This window comes from Wolffia australiana, chromosome 13 (assembly GCF_029677425.1).
Source record: "Wolffia australiana isolate 7733 chromosome 13, ASM2967742v1".
Classification (NCBI taxonomy): domain Eukaryota; kingdom Viridiplantae; phylum Streptophyta; class Magnoliopsida; order Alismatales; family Araceae; genus Wolffia; species Wolffia australiana.
The window spans coordinates 9,458,609-9,473,443 of record NC_135847.1 but is presented as its reverse complement, the minus strand read 5'-3'; the positions used below and the strand labels follow the sequence as shown (position 1 = coordinate 9,473,443).

At 52.8% G+C, this 14,835-nt stretch overlaps 2 protein-coding genes across 2 annotated transcripts; both read left to right on the top strand.

Moving 5' to 3' along the window:
* Positions 1-5,514: 5,514 nt before the first annotated feature.
* LOC144710897 (uncharacterized) lies at positions 5,515-13,397 on the top strand. Its single transcript, XM_078584739.1, has 5 exons — positions 5,515-5,607; positions 5,698-5,857; positions 6,173-6,259; positions 6,972-7,684; positions 12,929-13,397. The coding sequence occupies exons 1-5, from the start codon at positions 5,515-5,517 to the stop codon at positions 13,160-13,162; spliced, it is 1,287 nt and encodes a 428-aa protein (XP_078440865.1). The 3' UTR covers positions 13,163-13,397.
* A 293-nt stretch (positions 13,398-13,690) lies between these two features.
* LOC144710896 (uncharacterized) lies at positions 13,691-14,605 on the top strand. Its single transcript, XM_078584738.1, has one exon. The coding sequence runs from the start codon at positions 13,691-13,693 to the stop codon at positions 14,603-14,605; it is 915 nt and encodes a 304-aa protein (XP_078440864.1).
* Positions 14,606-14,835: the final 230 nt, after the last annotated feature.

Here is a 14,835-nt window from a genome sequence, read left to right as displayed (position 1 = left end):
TTGCTTCCTACTTGTGTAGGCTGATTGCAAGATAGTGAGTGTTGAGATCCATAAAGAGTGTTCTTGGTGTTCCTGAGTGTGTGGAAGAAGCATTGGAGAAGAGGGGGAGCTTACCGGCACTCGTAAATTGCCGTGATCTTGGCAGAACGTAAAGATCTAAGGTAAGTGTCTTCACCTTACGTTGTCTCTTTCCCGTCACTATAGTTAACATAATTAGCAATTATCATTGAATTCTGTGTCCAGCTTTCAAAATAGTTAACATCATTAGGATTTGTACACTCGGAAAGATAAAAACACACTTCAAATATATTAGCAAAAACAATGGTAACAACGGACATTGGGAAGACAGTCAAACCTATATGGACGAGGCCCATGGTTTATGGGAGTGGGAGGAGAGCTAGGTGAGTCGACAGGGATATGCTTTGTTCTTACCTTGTGTAGACCATCAGCCCACAGAGCAGACATGCGAAGAGGGGCTTGAGGGTTCAAGCGCTGCAGGCGCATGCATGGGGGCACACGGTAATGGGGATGCAATACTATTGCACGTGTGTTGGAGGGCAAGATGCTGCACACTTGAACGACATGTGCAAGAACAATGCTGGCCTCGTGTGTGTACGGGCAACCTGGTTGTAGTGAGGGCGCGCGACAACGTAAGAGCGGCAGCACGCGAGCAATGTCTGTGCACAGACTGGTGTAGACAATCTCGGAGAGTCACTAAACAAGCAACACAGTGGCGTGGAGGGAATTCTTGATGGCACGAGTGGCGAAGAACTCTTAGGATAGTCCAAGAACCAGTTCTTGAATGCTACTGGTTGCGATTCTTAAATCAAGATGGCATGAATTGGGCAGGGGGGCTCAAACCAGGTGTGGGTGGTGGGCTAACAGGCGTGGAGATGGGCAAAGAGGGTGCATGGGCAGCCGAGTGTGCGGGAGCGACGGCGTATGCAAGTGTTAGACGAGGCAGCGTGCGTGGATGGGTTGAGAAATATGAATGGAGGCCTGGGGGAAGGTCGAAGGCCGCCGGTGATGGTGGTATCAACGATGACCTGAGATAGAATTGATGTTGAAGATGGCGGCGGAAGTGTAATCAGTTGCACGATGTCTGCGGCTTTTGAAGGTTGACAAGAAAGGCTTCATGTTAGAATCAAGATGATGATTCTGGGACTTTCCTGAAAAATAGCAGATCAAGAAATTAGTTCTTGATCAAGATCTGGAAGAACACGATGGGTGCTGGTGACTATTACCCACTATTTCTTTGACTGGGCAGGAGGCGTTGCGAGCGTTCTTCCCACAATCTGGACTAAAGAAGATAAAAGAAAATTATTTTGGTGAGCAAGAGTAGGGAGCCAAAATGAAAAAGCAATTTTCAATATTCATGTTAACTCCAAATCTGGCTTCTTGGGCATGCCGTCCTTTACATAGAGTCAAGGCATGCCTAGTTGGACAAAAATGGGAAGGAACCATCTCATAACAAGCAGCCTTCCCTTAATGACAAGACAAAAGAAAAATCCATAGGACGAGGCCCAAACATGAGTTGGCCTGTCTACAATTCAAAAAGAAAATTACAATTGCGCAAATAGGAAAGGCAAGATAAATCCTCTAGCGACTCATCATTAAGTCGAGTACTTGAAAGACGGGTCTCACGCGTCGGCTCAGGCTGCTTGGTCTCACGCGTCGGAGACATCACGACTGGACGACATCAGCCTCGCAGAGCTGCTCGAGCCGATGCTCGCCACCCGGGGTTTAAGTACCCCGCGTAAGCATCCCTATCTTCCTTGCTTTTGTTTTTGTTTGTGTTTGTGTTTTTGGATTTCATGGACTGGGCCGGTGTTGGGCCTCATCCTCGTCCTTTACTTTTTATTTTTAAATTTTATATTCAAATTGTAAGGAGAGGATGAACCACGTCTCGCGACTATTCGTCCTCCCCCCACGTTCACTTGGCACCTATCCTCACTATATAAGGGGATAGCATACCCAAGAGAACACTTGAGTCATTTGTTGAAAATAAAATTCCAACTTGTGTCTCCACTATCGTAGAGAGTAGAGAGTAGAGAGGTCCGGCTAGCCTCCCCCACGTCGAGATCACTCCATGTTTAGAGCCCTCGTCATCACGTCGAGATCACTCCGTGATGACGTGTTCAAGCGTTCCGTCGAGATCACTCCGGAACGAGTAAAGATTCAAGAAGGCGACACCGCTTGGAGCTGAAGGATTCTTCGTCGAGACCACTCCGAAGGCCCCAGAAGTTCGAGAAGCGTCGTCGACATCCTCTGTCAAGGGGATATCCAGGATCCTACCACGGGGATCCCCAAGAGAGCCAAGAAACCCTCCCCTGTACACACCTCTTGGGCGGTTACAGTTCAAGAACATCTTTCTTGGGCTCAAGAACCTCCCCTGCCGCCATCAGCTCCGCCCCGCCAGTGCCCTGCTGCCGTCGTCGCATCCGTTGCCATCGTCGCCTCTGCCACCGTCGCCCACCACCGCCGCTGACCTCAACTCCTACCGGCGTCCGTGCGCCCGCGCACGCCCGCATGCCGACCGCGCCCACACGCCGCCCGCGCCTACGCTCACCTGCGCCCGCGCGTCGCTTGCGCGGCCCCGTACCTATGCGCCGCCTCGCTCGCGTGCCCCGCGCTCACACGCCCCGCGCCCATGTGTCCTCGCTGTGCCCCCGCTCGCGACGCCGCGCTAGCTCGCTGCCCGCGCCTGCGCGTTCCCGTGCCCACGAGCCTCCAAGCCTGCGCGCTGCTGCGCCGCGCCCCGCGCGGCGCGCTCGTGCCACGCGCGCGCGCCACACGCCCCGCGCTGCGCGCCTTACGTCCCCCAGCACCCGTGTGCTGGCCCGCACCAGCGCCTCCATCGGTGCCCGCACATCGAGCAGCCGCCTGTTCCCGCCATCCGTCGCCGGTCCAAGCTTCGTCATCAACCTGGGTGCGACTTGTGCCGTGGACTATTGACCAATCAGGTACCCACCCGTCTCTTCTCCATCAATACCCAGTATTATTACCTATTCCAGTATCATCTTCCGCTATCACATCCTCTGCCGAAAGTCTGTCTCTTGATAGGATAGCCACTACGTCGAGTGATAGGATCTTACTTGAGGGTGATTGTTGACTTAGACGCCGAACATCCTAGGGCCGTCAAACGCCCCTCTCATCTTAGGCGTCTAGTTGGTCACTAGGATCATTGGGAGTTTGATTTCTGGATCAATATCTCACCATTGATCGTCGTGGATTTAGTTCCCTATCTGTGAACAGTCGTCATTGCTCATTCGAGGTTTTCTTCGTTGTGCATACATTCCTATAAATCTCGAACCCGTCCGTCTATTCCTGTGACGTAATACGAGCTGACCGATCCTGGCAGGTCGTATTACATCAATCCTCCCACGGTTGGAGGAACTCGACTTCAATGAGTTGATGTCGATAACATTTTCTAGTGGTTGCACTAGCTCTTTCTGAAGGCCTCGGAGATCCGCTTCGGTGATCCAAGCTTCTTGTGAATGAGGTCAACCCAGCCAACGGACGAGAAATTTGTGGTTCACTGTTCCCTTGTAGTCTTGATAACTTCCTGGAATACTGTGTCAATGTGTTCGGCCTCATGCATTTTGGAAGAGGAGTGGATAGCAAGTGGATCTTGCTCTCACTACTACTTAGGCTCGAATGGTTGCGAGGTTTACATGTTTGTGGCATGGGATTGTAGCGCACTAAGTCGCTTAAGTTAAAAGTTGAACAAATCCCCTATTAAGGAGGGATAATGACCACGTAAGCATTTTCATTAATCACCCGGGCAATCGAGAAAGGCCCAACACTACGAGGATGTCATTTCATAGCGACTCTTGGAGAATTGCTCTCAGGCTGTAATCTAATCATGACTTGTTCTCTCTCCATAAACGTTATGGACCATCATCCTTTATCAGCAGCCGCTTTATACTTGTCATTTTGAGATGCAATGAGAAAATGTATGCTATGATGCATGTTTCTAATATGCTCTGCAAACTCTAAACCTTCCTCAAAAGTTCTAACACGCTAGTCTAATCGTATGAGCTCTAAAGATCTACGGGGTAGTTGACCATAAACAATTTCAAAAGGGGTCTTACCAGTGCTATGATGTCTCGAGCAGTTGTAGGTGAATTCCGCGCATGGTAACACTTGGTCCCACGAGCTAATATTTCTACCATGGATTAATCGTAGCAAGTTGCCAAGACTACGATTGACCAGTTTGGTTTGACCATCAGTTTGTGGATGGTAAGCCGTGGAAAACTTTAGTTGGGTTCCCATGAGAACCCAAAGTACTTTCCAAAAGTAGTTCGTATATCGCACACTGCAATCTGTCACTATGGTCTTTGGTACTCCGTGAAGTTTGAGAATATTGTCAAAGAACAGACGTACGATGCGGGAAGCGGCGTAGGTCTTGGAGCATGGCATAAAATGTGCCATTTTTGAGAATCCATTGACGACGACCATAATTGAGTCGTGCCATCGAAAAGTCTTAGGGAGTCCTAAGACAAAATCTATACTAAGGTCATCCCAAGGTCTACTAGGTACTGGGACGGGTGTGTATAATCTGGAGTTTTGCTTGGTCATTTTGGCTAGAGAGCACGTTAAGTAACGTGAAACAATTTCACTAATATCTCTTTTTAGGGATGGCTAGTAGAGCTGATATTCTACAGCTTTGATCGTCTTGTTGATTCGAAAATGGCTGCTAAGTCCTCCGGCATGGATTTTCCATATTAGAAAATTGCGTAGGGATGTAGGTGGAATAACCTCTTCCCGTAGAAGATATATCCATCCGAAATCTAGTAATTCCGTACTTAGGAATTTTTTCATTCCTTTAGAGCTCGTAGTATTGGTCCAAAATCGGGCATTCTTTATGATCAGCCTTGATTTGCTCAAAACCTAAAATTTGAGTTCGCATCATGTTACGAACGAACAGCCGCCTACTTAGGGCATCGGCCATAGCGTTATCGTTACCTTTTTGTGTCGGATAACAAATGTATAGTCTTGTAAATGAGCAATCCATCTGGCGTGATGATTCCTTACCTTCTTTTGTTCTTGTAAGTGCCTACGAGCACTGTGGTCCAAATTTAAGACAAACTGTTTTGGAAGTAGATAGTGCCTCTAGTGGCGCAACAATTGCACTAAGGCATAGAATTCACTATAATAGGTGTCCTACCCCTTGCGAAACTTGTTAAGAATTCATTTAGTTTCTCGCTAAAGTATTCGATAAGGTGTCTTTCTTAAGTAAGGACTCCTCCAGTGCATAGGCCAGATGTGTCGCACGCGACTTCGAATACCTTTCTGAAATTGGTAATTTGAGACCCGAGCCTCCCTCATAAATTTCTTAACAAGTTTGAAAGCTGTATTCGCCACAGGGGCCTATTCAAATTTGTCATTTCCTATCGAGTCTGTGATTGGGTAGTGACCCCACTGAATCCCAGCACGAACGTTTAGTAGAAGATGGCTAGTCCCACAAAACAATTGAAGGTTTGCACGTCCTTTAATTTTGGCCATGAGGTGATGGCCTCCACTCTGGCCGGATCGGCAGCTACTCCATTGGCTGAAAAAATGAACCCAAGAAATGAGACTTCTGTGGAAATGAGATTTTTTTGGGTGAGCACAAAGCATCTCCTGAGCGGTGCTAGGGCTTACCGATTACAAGCCACTTTGTTGAATCTGTAGATTTACTATTGGTCGCTCTAGGGTGGACACAATCGGGGTAATTTGTATGTAACCAAGTGGCTCTTCAGATTCATCGCCCTCAGGAAGCTTGCCAGGGTACTCGTCATCTTCCAGGTCATCTTCAGGCGTGGATTCTATCAGGTTTCCATGAATGTCCATGTGCAGGAGCAATGGACAGTCGGTACGATGTCCAAAACCCTCGCATTTAAAACACTGCATGGGCTCACAGGAGGCAGTTGGTGTCGTTGCAATGGACATAACTGACGAGGCAGATTGTCCCGCAGTCATAGTCCTGGTCAGTGGTGTAGTCCTCGAAGCAGTGTTAGGCCCTTTTTGATGGAGGACCATCCATGCGAACCTGCGTCCAGCCGCAAGCAACCTCGCCACGCAACCCGAACCGATGCCAAGTATCCACAATTCAAATACGCAGCATGAGTTATCTTTTTCGTTTATCATGAACGTATGTCGTTTTCGTTTCCTTTTCTCTTTGTTTCAGCGGAATTTCCCCACGTGTATTCGGGGCTCCGCATTTGTTTCCTTTCAATGTTGCGTTCTGAACAGATGCCGGCCCCGGGGTGGCGTGGTTAGCTTAAACGCAACCCCTAATAGGGCGGATTAGGGCATCCCCCCCTGCCCCACCCTATAAGAGGGGAGAGGTGCCCTATGCTCAAGACAGGGAATTTTGAAGAAGAACTATGATTTCTTGAAGGTTCCCTCCCGCCCGTTCTGCCTCTCGCTGTTTCCTGCTTCATCTATAACAGGAAATATCTCTACCGGTTGCCTTCATCGTCGAGGACGGTAGGGGGAACTCGTTCACCCTTCCCCGAACGAGCCCGGTGTTCTGGTTGATCCTAGGAGACGGCGGAGACTGAGGTGTGCTGCAGAGCACCCTCGCCATTCAAGAAGAAGAACCAGGTGGCCCAGATCCCTCTTCTCCACCCACGAACCACCCCGTCCCTACTCACCCGTCTTTTCTCCTGATCCCCCCCTTCTCTGACTTCTCTTCCCGACGGCCCTCTCCTTCCCCGATCTTCCCTACTCCTGTGTTCTCACCAGTCTCGCCGGCGATTCCTTCCCGTCCTGCGAACTCTTCAACACATCGCCCAGTTCTTCTCCTGTCGCCATACCCCTCCTCCCCTCCTTCTTCCGCAATTCTCTCTTGACTCTCCCTTCCCCGTTTCTTTCCCTCGACGACCCTTACCCCACATTTGCCCACCGAACCCACCTCCCCCGGACTTTCTTATCCCGCCTTCCACGACCTTCTCTCTCTCACGGACCCCTTTCTCCTCCCTGAGATCCACCCTCCTCTTCTTCCCGAAATTTCACTAAACCCGCCAACTCCCGCAAGCCCCTCCCTATCCCCCATCTCTACCTGCGACTTCCCCCCCTTCTCTCCCTCTCTACGCAATCCCTTACCCCCTCGCCTCTGAACCCTGATTCATCCCTCGGCACGTTCAACCCTGTCCTCTGCAAACGGAACTCAGTTTGTCCCCCGTGGTTCCCTCGGCGCTGCCAATTTCCTTCTTGGCGTTGTCGGCGCCACGACGTTGAATCTGCTGACGCTGCCCCAGCGAGGCACCCTCGGAGCCGCCTCTCTGTGTCCCGACTGCCGGCGGCAATTTCTCCCGTGACATCTCCCATCGGATTTTCTGCCGTCAGCCTCCCGCGGCTTCTCGGATTTTCTCCTAAGGCTTCCTTGGGGCCGCAAACTCCATTATTGGCGTTGTTGGTGCAGCGACACTTGAGTTTGCCGACGCTGCCCCAGCGAGCCACTCCCGGAGCCGCCTCTCCTTGTCTGACTGAGATCAATCACGGCTCTCCGAGCTCCCGTGAACGTGGATTGCCGATCGGGCTGTTAGAGACTCGCTTGGATTGCGTCTCTCCCTCCCCGAACACTGCCAATTCTCACGCTGGTGTTAAGACGCCTCGCACCTTCTTCAGAGGAGGTGCCGACTCACAACGGACTTGGACTCGCCTCGCGCCAGGACCACAAGGACCACGTCCCCAGGTCAGCCCGTACATCTTCCCCCCCCCTTATTCTGGTGTTATTTTATCTTCTTCCTCGTGTCGACTGCGTGTGAACCCAAGCTACCGAACGTACCCTACACCCGTCTCATTTCCCTTGTTGCCAAAACGGGTTGGTTAGCCGTTAGTGACCTTTTGGGATGGGAACACTCCAGGAGAGAGCTAGGTACCCCATGACTAACTTCTAGGTAAAGGCTTCAACCCTGACCAGGGCACCTATCCGTAGGTCTCGCGTCGTTCGCCGGCATTCGGGGCACCTGTCCCTTACTAGCCCGTCCTAACGAATCAGAAGAGCCAATTTCCACATTCACAACGGCCCAGCGTTTTCGGGATTTCCTGCGTCGAGTGCATTCTCATCATCGTCAACCATTCGCTGAAAAATAGTTAGTTGAATTCTTGTGTTGCAACACGCTCCGATCGATCCCGGTCGGAGGCGTGTTGCATCACTTTTGACCACGCGGAGCTACTTATATTTCTAGTGGCATTAGCTGCGGTGTTGGTAATAACTGCAGCCAATGGTGCAGCCAGGGTGTGCGGAGTAACGTCATTATTATGTATTCGTTACTCTTGGCCAAGTTGTACATCTCATTTGAAGTTCCTCAAACTCTTCAATATGTTCACTACCTTTTTGTTTCCATTGCTTGAGGTCCATCCACTGAAGCAAGAGTCTAGTCATGTACAATTTCGAAGCATACTTTTCCTTGAGCTTTCGTGACATCTCAGTCTAAGTGGAAGAAATTTCCCCACGGCGTTGGGCCATTTCTTTGTCGTTCATATCCAAAGAATTTTGCCTTGCACTCGAAGCCGAGCCTTCACGTACCACACACATAAATCATTGTCTATATCATACCACTGGAAATAACTTACCGAATCAGATTCCTAGTCCATGTTATCTTAAGGGTTTTGTGACTCTTTGTAAATGGAATCTTCATTCCGACACTTTTCTCTATCATGGCTCTACGTGCCTCCCTTCGGCGATCTCTCTCGTCAACCTCATAGTGACTTCGAGCTGGTGCTTTCCGCCGAACATCTCGTGTCATGTAATATTCTCTAGGCTCAGGAGCTGGGGCAAATTTTGGACAGATTGTTAGACATATTCTCTATATCCTTGGAATGCGTGGTGCACGTACGGAGATGGGGGTGCTATTTGGGTTGTCATGAGGGCAGTTCATTCGTAAGTCAGCGATGGCCCATAAGTTTGCTGATGCATATATCATGTAGGCGGGTCTACATAATATGCCCTAGGTGGCATTGGTTGAGACTCATGAACATAGTAGTGATCTCGTGGTGCATATGACATTGTTGGCACGTAGGTATTGGATGTGTCAGGTTTACCAGGGCCGCCCCGTACGCTTGTGGCCTTGCGGTAATACAAGGCCCTTGGTTAGGGGCGTGGCTAGAAGTCGGACCATATGGTCGGGGGACAGTGTTTGGTCCAGTAATATACGATGGTGCATTCGAACCAGCTAGGTAACTTTGCCTATGGGACGCAATATGTATGTTCGGTCCGACATAGGGTGGTGGTGCTGGTCTGTATAGATATTCCCTAGTATCATACCGAGGATTTCCTATGTGTTGTTCCGTCTGAATGGGGCCATCTCCGCGTGGAAAGGAACAAGCTTCACGTTGACGGAAGTTCCTATCTGAGGAATTGTAGCGGTCCTCTCGGTGTTGTAAGTGGGGATGCCGAACTCAGGGTGGTGACCCTTGTCGATGATTCTCCCATTGTTGTTGGCGCTCGTATCGTTGCTGGTGTGTAGGTTGCGCATTGGGTTGTCCAGTTGGCGGCGATGCAGCTTCTCTGTCAGGCAGCGGAGTGGGGCTATTCCTCATTGGAGCCTTGCCCCGTCGTTAGGGAACCTCGTCCGTCAATGGAGCAACTAAGTTTCTGTTTGACGGCTGCCGGGTTAAAGGGGCCTAGATGGAGGAGACACAGTCTTCAGACCGTATAGGGATGATGGGTCTAGATCACCCACAAGGAGGGGTAGGGACCCGGGTGCGGTGTCCCTAGCTACATGAAGAAGCAATTTAGCCTGCACATTTTCATGACTTTTGTCTAGGTAGTGATCAGTTTATGCATCTTCAGGTAAAAGATCCATGAAGTTGGGATCGAATATGGGATCCACCTTGACGTATTTGCTCTCCACGGTAGTCCGTAGCTGTGCCCTAGTTTAAACCATTTTATGGTCAACTCTCTCCCTTATGTACACTGTGGGTTCTATAACGCAATGAAATGACATGAGATAAATGATATGAATTTCGAGATATTTATGCATAACATAAAAGGAAACTATATGTAAGATATACAACAGATCGTGTTAAGCAAAAGCTAACACAACTGGCTCTAAAACCAGTATAATGTAACTTGTAATCAGCTGTGATCGATCGGCATGTGTTACAACACAAGAAGACACCCGTGTAATGATGTGCAATATCAATCAGATGCAAAGTTGTAAATTCAATGATAAGTACGCAGCAGATCTGTTCAATTCTCCTGTTCAACTAGGTTGACAAAGTTTGATTAGTCACAATCACACTCCTCAACCTGCATTTGGACCAATTAGGCATCTACGAAAAAATGGGATAAAGCAATTACTCGAGGGCGTATGCCAGTGAGATAGGCCTTATATGGCTAATGGGCCTTGTTCTATTAGCCCATTAGCCCTTTATCCACATTCTCTCTCCTAGGGTATATATACCCTCTCTCTTGTAACCAGTTGGTATGAGATTATTCTTCCTCTTGTTCTCATTACTCCTCTCCTTCTCCTAACCTAACCTAGGTTACGATTTCACATGGTATCAGAGCCTTGCTCTTGATCCGTTTCTCGTCCCTGGCCCTTGCTGCCACTGTCTGCTAGCCAGACTCACCAGCCAGCCAGCGGATTCTTCTCACACCCCTCCCTTGCCGTAGCCGCAGGCTGTAAGCCGCAGCCGCAGCCCGGCGCAGGCCGCCAGCCGCAGCCTACAGCAAGCCGCAGCCGCAGCCCGCCGCAGGCCGCCAACCGCAACCCGCAGCAAGCCACAGCCGCAGCCCGCCGCAGGCCGCAGGCCGCAGCCGTAGCCCGCCGCAGGCCGCACTCCGCAGCCCGCAGCAAGCCGCAGCCGCAACCCGCCGCAGGTCGCACGCCGCAGCCTGCCGCAAGTTGCAGCCACAACCCGCTGCAGGCCGCCAACTGTAGCCCGCAGCCAGCTGCCGCCGCAGCCAGCCGCAGCCGCGACGCTGCAGCCGCGGCCAGCCGCCGCCGCAGCCCGCAGCCCATGCAGGCGCGCGCCGCCGCAGCCGCGCCACGCCACCCGCGCGGCGCAGCCGCGCACGCCACAGCCGCGCGCAGCCGCAGCCCGTTGTCGGCCGCCAGCGCAGCCGCAGCCAGCCGTGGTCGCACGCTACAGCCCGCAGCCAGCCAGAGGCCGCTGCAGCCGCAGCCAGCCGCCGCTGCAGCCCGCCAGAGGCCGCCAGCCGCAGCCACAGCCGCGCCGCAGCCGCCGCAGCCGCACGCCGCAGCCGTAGCAAGCCGCAGCCGTAGCACACCATAGGCCGCCAATCGCAGCCCGCGCGCTGCCAGCCGCAGCCGCCGCGGGCCGCGCTGCCAGCCGCAGCCGCCGCAGCCGCGCGCGCAGCGCCGCTGCGGCCGCAGCCGCAGCCGCAGCGCCACAGCCAGCTGCAGGCCGCACGCTGCAGCCCGTAGCCAGCCGACGCCGCAGCCAGCCGCAGGCCGCAAGCCGCCGTCCGCCGTAGTCGGACCCGCTGCTGTAATCGTCGCAGATCGTCGCTGCTAGTCATGACTATCGACTCTACCGTCCACTGAGGTTCTTCTATCCCTGAGCCCCACCCAGCACCGTCTCCCGTGTTCACGGCTGCCGACTTCGAGCGAGATCTACCCTCCCCCAAGATTGGTCTTCCACTCCCGCCTGCCCCGGACTACTGTCAGCTGAGTGCTCCGCAACTCTTGGCCTGGATTAAGTTTGAGGAGTCTACGCTGAAGGGCCGTCTCCTGCACAAGCATTTGATCTGCCCGTCCCTGCCGTCGACCGATCCGCACTACGTGGCATTTGACGCTGCGCAGAATTTTGCCCACTCCTGGCTGTTGAACCACACGCTCTCTCCCTCGGTCTACGACAAGCTTCTCCACTTGACCACTTTGAAGGAGATGTGGGATCATGCCCACAAGTACTGTGGTCACGATGCCGACCATTGGCGGATTTTTTCTCTTGTGGAGCGCGCTTGTGCCCTTCGCCCAGGAACTATGTCCATCATGAACTATAGTTTGGCTCACACTGCACTCTGGCGGGAAGTCAACTACTACATGCCCGTTGGCGATCCGAATGGGGTTGATAGACGTCACACCCTTCGCCTTCTGTTTCTGTCATTCCTTGACCGCCTCAATCCCGAGTATGCCGAGGTTCAATGCAGAACTTTGCGCACCAAAGGTACTCTCCCAGATTTTGAAGCGGTGGTCAAAGAATTGATAGAGACGGAGAGCAGTCTCCGTCGTGATCGCTCTGAGGTGGAGCCCTCGACTAACTCCACTGCCCTGATCTCCCATCTTGGGGATTCCTCTGGTCTGCTGCCGCGTCCCTCAGAGCAACCCAAATCCCTTGCCCCGGACTCGGCCTCGGACGCGCGGGACAAGCTGGTGTGTACCTACTGCGGCAACCGTCGTCACGCGGCGAAGCGTTGCCGGAAGAAGCAATTTGATCTTCAAGCTGCCAAGGATGCCAAAGCCCATGTCGCTGTCGCCCCGGCCTCGTTCCCTCCTCCGCCCGGCAGCTCCGTGGTGACCATGAAGCAGTTATAGACCGACCTTGCTCGCTTGAGTGCGCAGTTGACCGCCTTGCAGACCCAGCCTATGGCCTCCTTCGAGACGTTTGGTGCGTCACCTGCCCCTTCTTCAGATCAGTGGTACTGTGGACATACGGCTCTCACAGCCCCTCTCGTGTCAGATACCACTTGGGTGCTTGATACGGGGGCCACGAAACGCATGACCTCGTTCAATCACCGCTTCGTATCCTACAAGCGCATGTTGGGCCTCGCGCTGTCCTCACCGCCGATGGTGGACGTCTTCGAGTGGCTGGCATCGGGACTATCCACGTGGATGATCTCGGTCTCATTCACAGCATCCTCCACGTTCCGTCTCTTCGTGCCTTGCTTATGTCACTGCAACGCCTTGTTGATGCGGTTTAGGGTTCCTTCCATATCTAACTTGATGGGATCTTCTTGTCTAACAAGGTGCGGAAGACTACACCGATTAGGCGGGACCGGGGGTTGCTGCTGTTCGACGATGGGAGCCGATCGTGCTTCATGGTGCAACGAAGTCCTCGACCAGCTGCTGATTCTCGCCGCGACCGCCTCCAACTTGCTCACCAGCGCCTCGGGCACCCACCGTTCTCTACTTTACAACGTCTGTTTCCGTCTTTATGTATGGGCTTGGACATTAAGACCGTTGTTTGTGAGGCGTGCTAGTTAGCCAAACATCGATGCTCGTCTTTTCCTCCATCTGCTTCCCATACGACCGTGCCACTGTATCGGATTCACAGTGATGTCTGGGGCCCGGCCCCACAGCCTAGTCTGAAGGGGCACCGCTGGTTTCTGATTTTTGTTGACGAGGCCACCCGCTACACGTGGACTTACTTGCTTCCAGCCAAGTCAGCTGTGGCGGCCACGGTTCGGCAGTTTTGTGCCATGGTTTAGACCTAGTTTGGCCATCCCATTCAGCGTTTTTGCTCGGATAATGCTCGCGACTCTGTCAACCAGGAGTTGGCGTCCTACTTTGCCGAGGGGGGCGTCCTGAATGAGACGTCGTGCGTTGCCACCCCGGAGCAAAATGGCATGGCAGAACGTCGTATTGGCTATGTGACGTCCACTGCCCGCACCTTGCTGCTGAATTATTGTGTCCCCTGGACGTATTGGGGAGAAGTCGTTTTGACCGCCACTCATCTCATCAACCGCCTGCCCTCCTAGCCTCTTCAGTTCTGTAGTCCGATTGATCGGATGTCCACTGCATTTTTTGTTGTCACGTTGCGTACCAACCTCCTTCCTCGTGTCTTCGGGTGCACCGCGTACGTCCATGACACCACACCCACCTTGACAAAGCTCGATGCCCGGGCTCTCACGTGCATCTTCGCTGGCTACTCCTCTCTCCAAAAAAGGTACAAATGCTATCACCCCTCCACTCGATGGTTCTTTATTTCTGCGAACGTCACCTTTGCTGAATTTCAACCCTTCTTTGGCTCCTCCTCGTCCGGCCTTTCGCCGGGTGAGGCCTCATCATCCCCCACTTTGGACCCCTTTCCTGTCGTCGAGCCCACGGCTCCTTCTCCCACGGATGTCGCCCGTGATCCTCTACCTCCTTCTGACTCCTCTCCTGTGGTGGCCTCTGACCCATGTCCTTCCACGGAGTCTCCTCCTCAGTTTTCCTCTACTCCTCCGCTCTCACCTCCCTCTGAGTTATCCGCCCCTACTGCGACATCCTCTCCCTCAACCGCTTCCGCTCCCTCCTCCTCTGGCCATCCCTCTTCGTCAGCTTCCCCTGGAGCTGACGATGCCTCCTTTGGTTGGCCAATTGCTCTTCGCAAAGGGTTCCGCCAGTGCACTCGCACACCTCTTTATCCTGTTACTCACTACCTTTCCTACGACCGCCTGAGTCCTCCCTACTGTCTGTTTTTGACCCGCCTTGCGTTCGTATCCGTCCCTCACCGCCTTGCCGATGCTCTTGCTTGTCCTCATTGGAAGGCGGCCATGGACGAAGAAATGCATGCCTTGGTCAAAAACCATACGTGGGATGTGGTTCCTCTTCCGCCTGGTAAGAAGGCCGTGGGGTGCAAGTGGGTTCACACCCCCAAGCACCGTGCTGATGGGTCCATTGAGCGTCGCAAGTCTCATCTTGTTGCTCGGGGCTTCACGTAGTCCTACGGGGTCGATTACTTTGAGACCTTCTCTCCCGTGGCAAAGATGGAATCAGTCCGTCTACTCTTGGCTCTCGCTGCTCATCATGGGTGGCTGATTCGGCAATTTGATGTCAAGAACGCCTTTCTCCACGGCGATCTTGAGGAAGAAGTCTACATGAGCCACCCTCCCGGGTACCCTCTAGGTCCTCCGGGAACCGTCTGTCGATTGCGGAAGTCCCTCTACGGACT

What these genes read in the sequence shown, in the direction of transcription:
- LOC144710896 (XM_078584738.1), top strand. Translation starts at nt 13,691, where the DNA reads ATGTCCACTGCATTTTTTGTTGTCACGTTGCGTACCAACCTCCTTCCT.
- LOC144710897 (XM_078584739.1), top strand. Translation starts at nt 5,515, where the DNA reads ATGGCCTCCACTCTGGCCGGATCGGCAGCTACTCCATTGGCTGAAAAA. An exon ending in TGGAAATGAGATTTTTTTGG is followed by an intron (nt 5,608 to 5,697) that starts GTGAGCACAAAG and finishes TGGTCGCTCTAG; the next exon opens with GGTGGACACAATCGGGGTAA. An exon ending in GCCGGCCCCGGGGTGGCGTG is followed by an intron (nt 6,260 to 6,971) that starts GTTAGCTTAAAC and finishes CTCCTCCCTGAG; the next exon opens with ATCCACCCTCCTCTTCTTCC.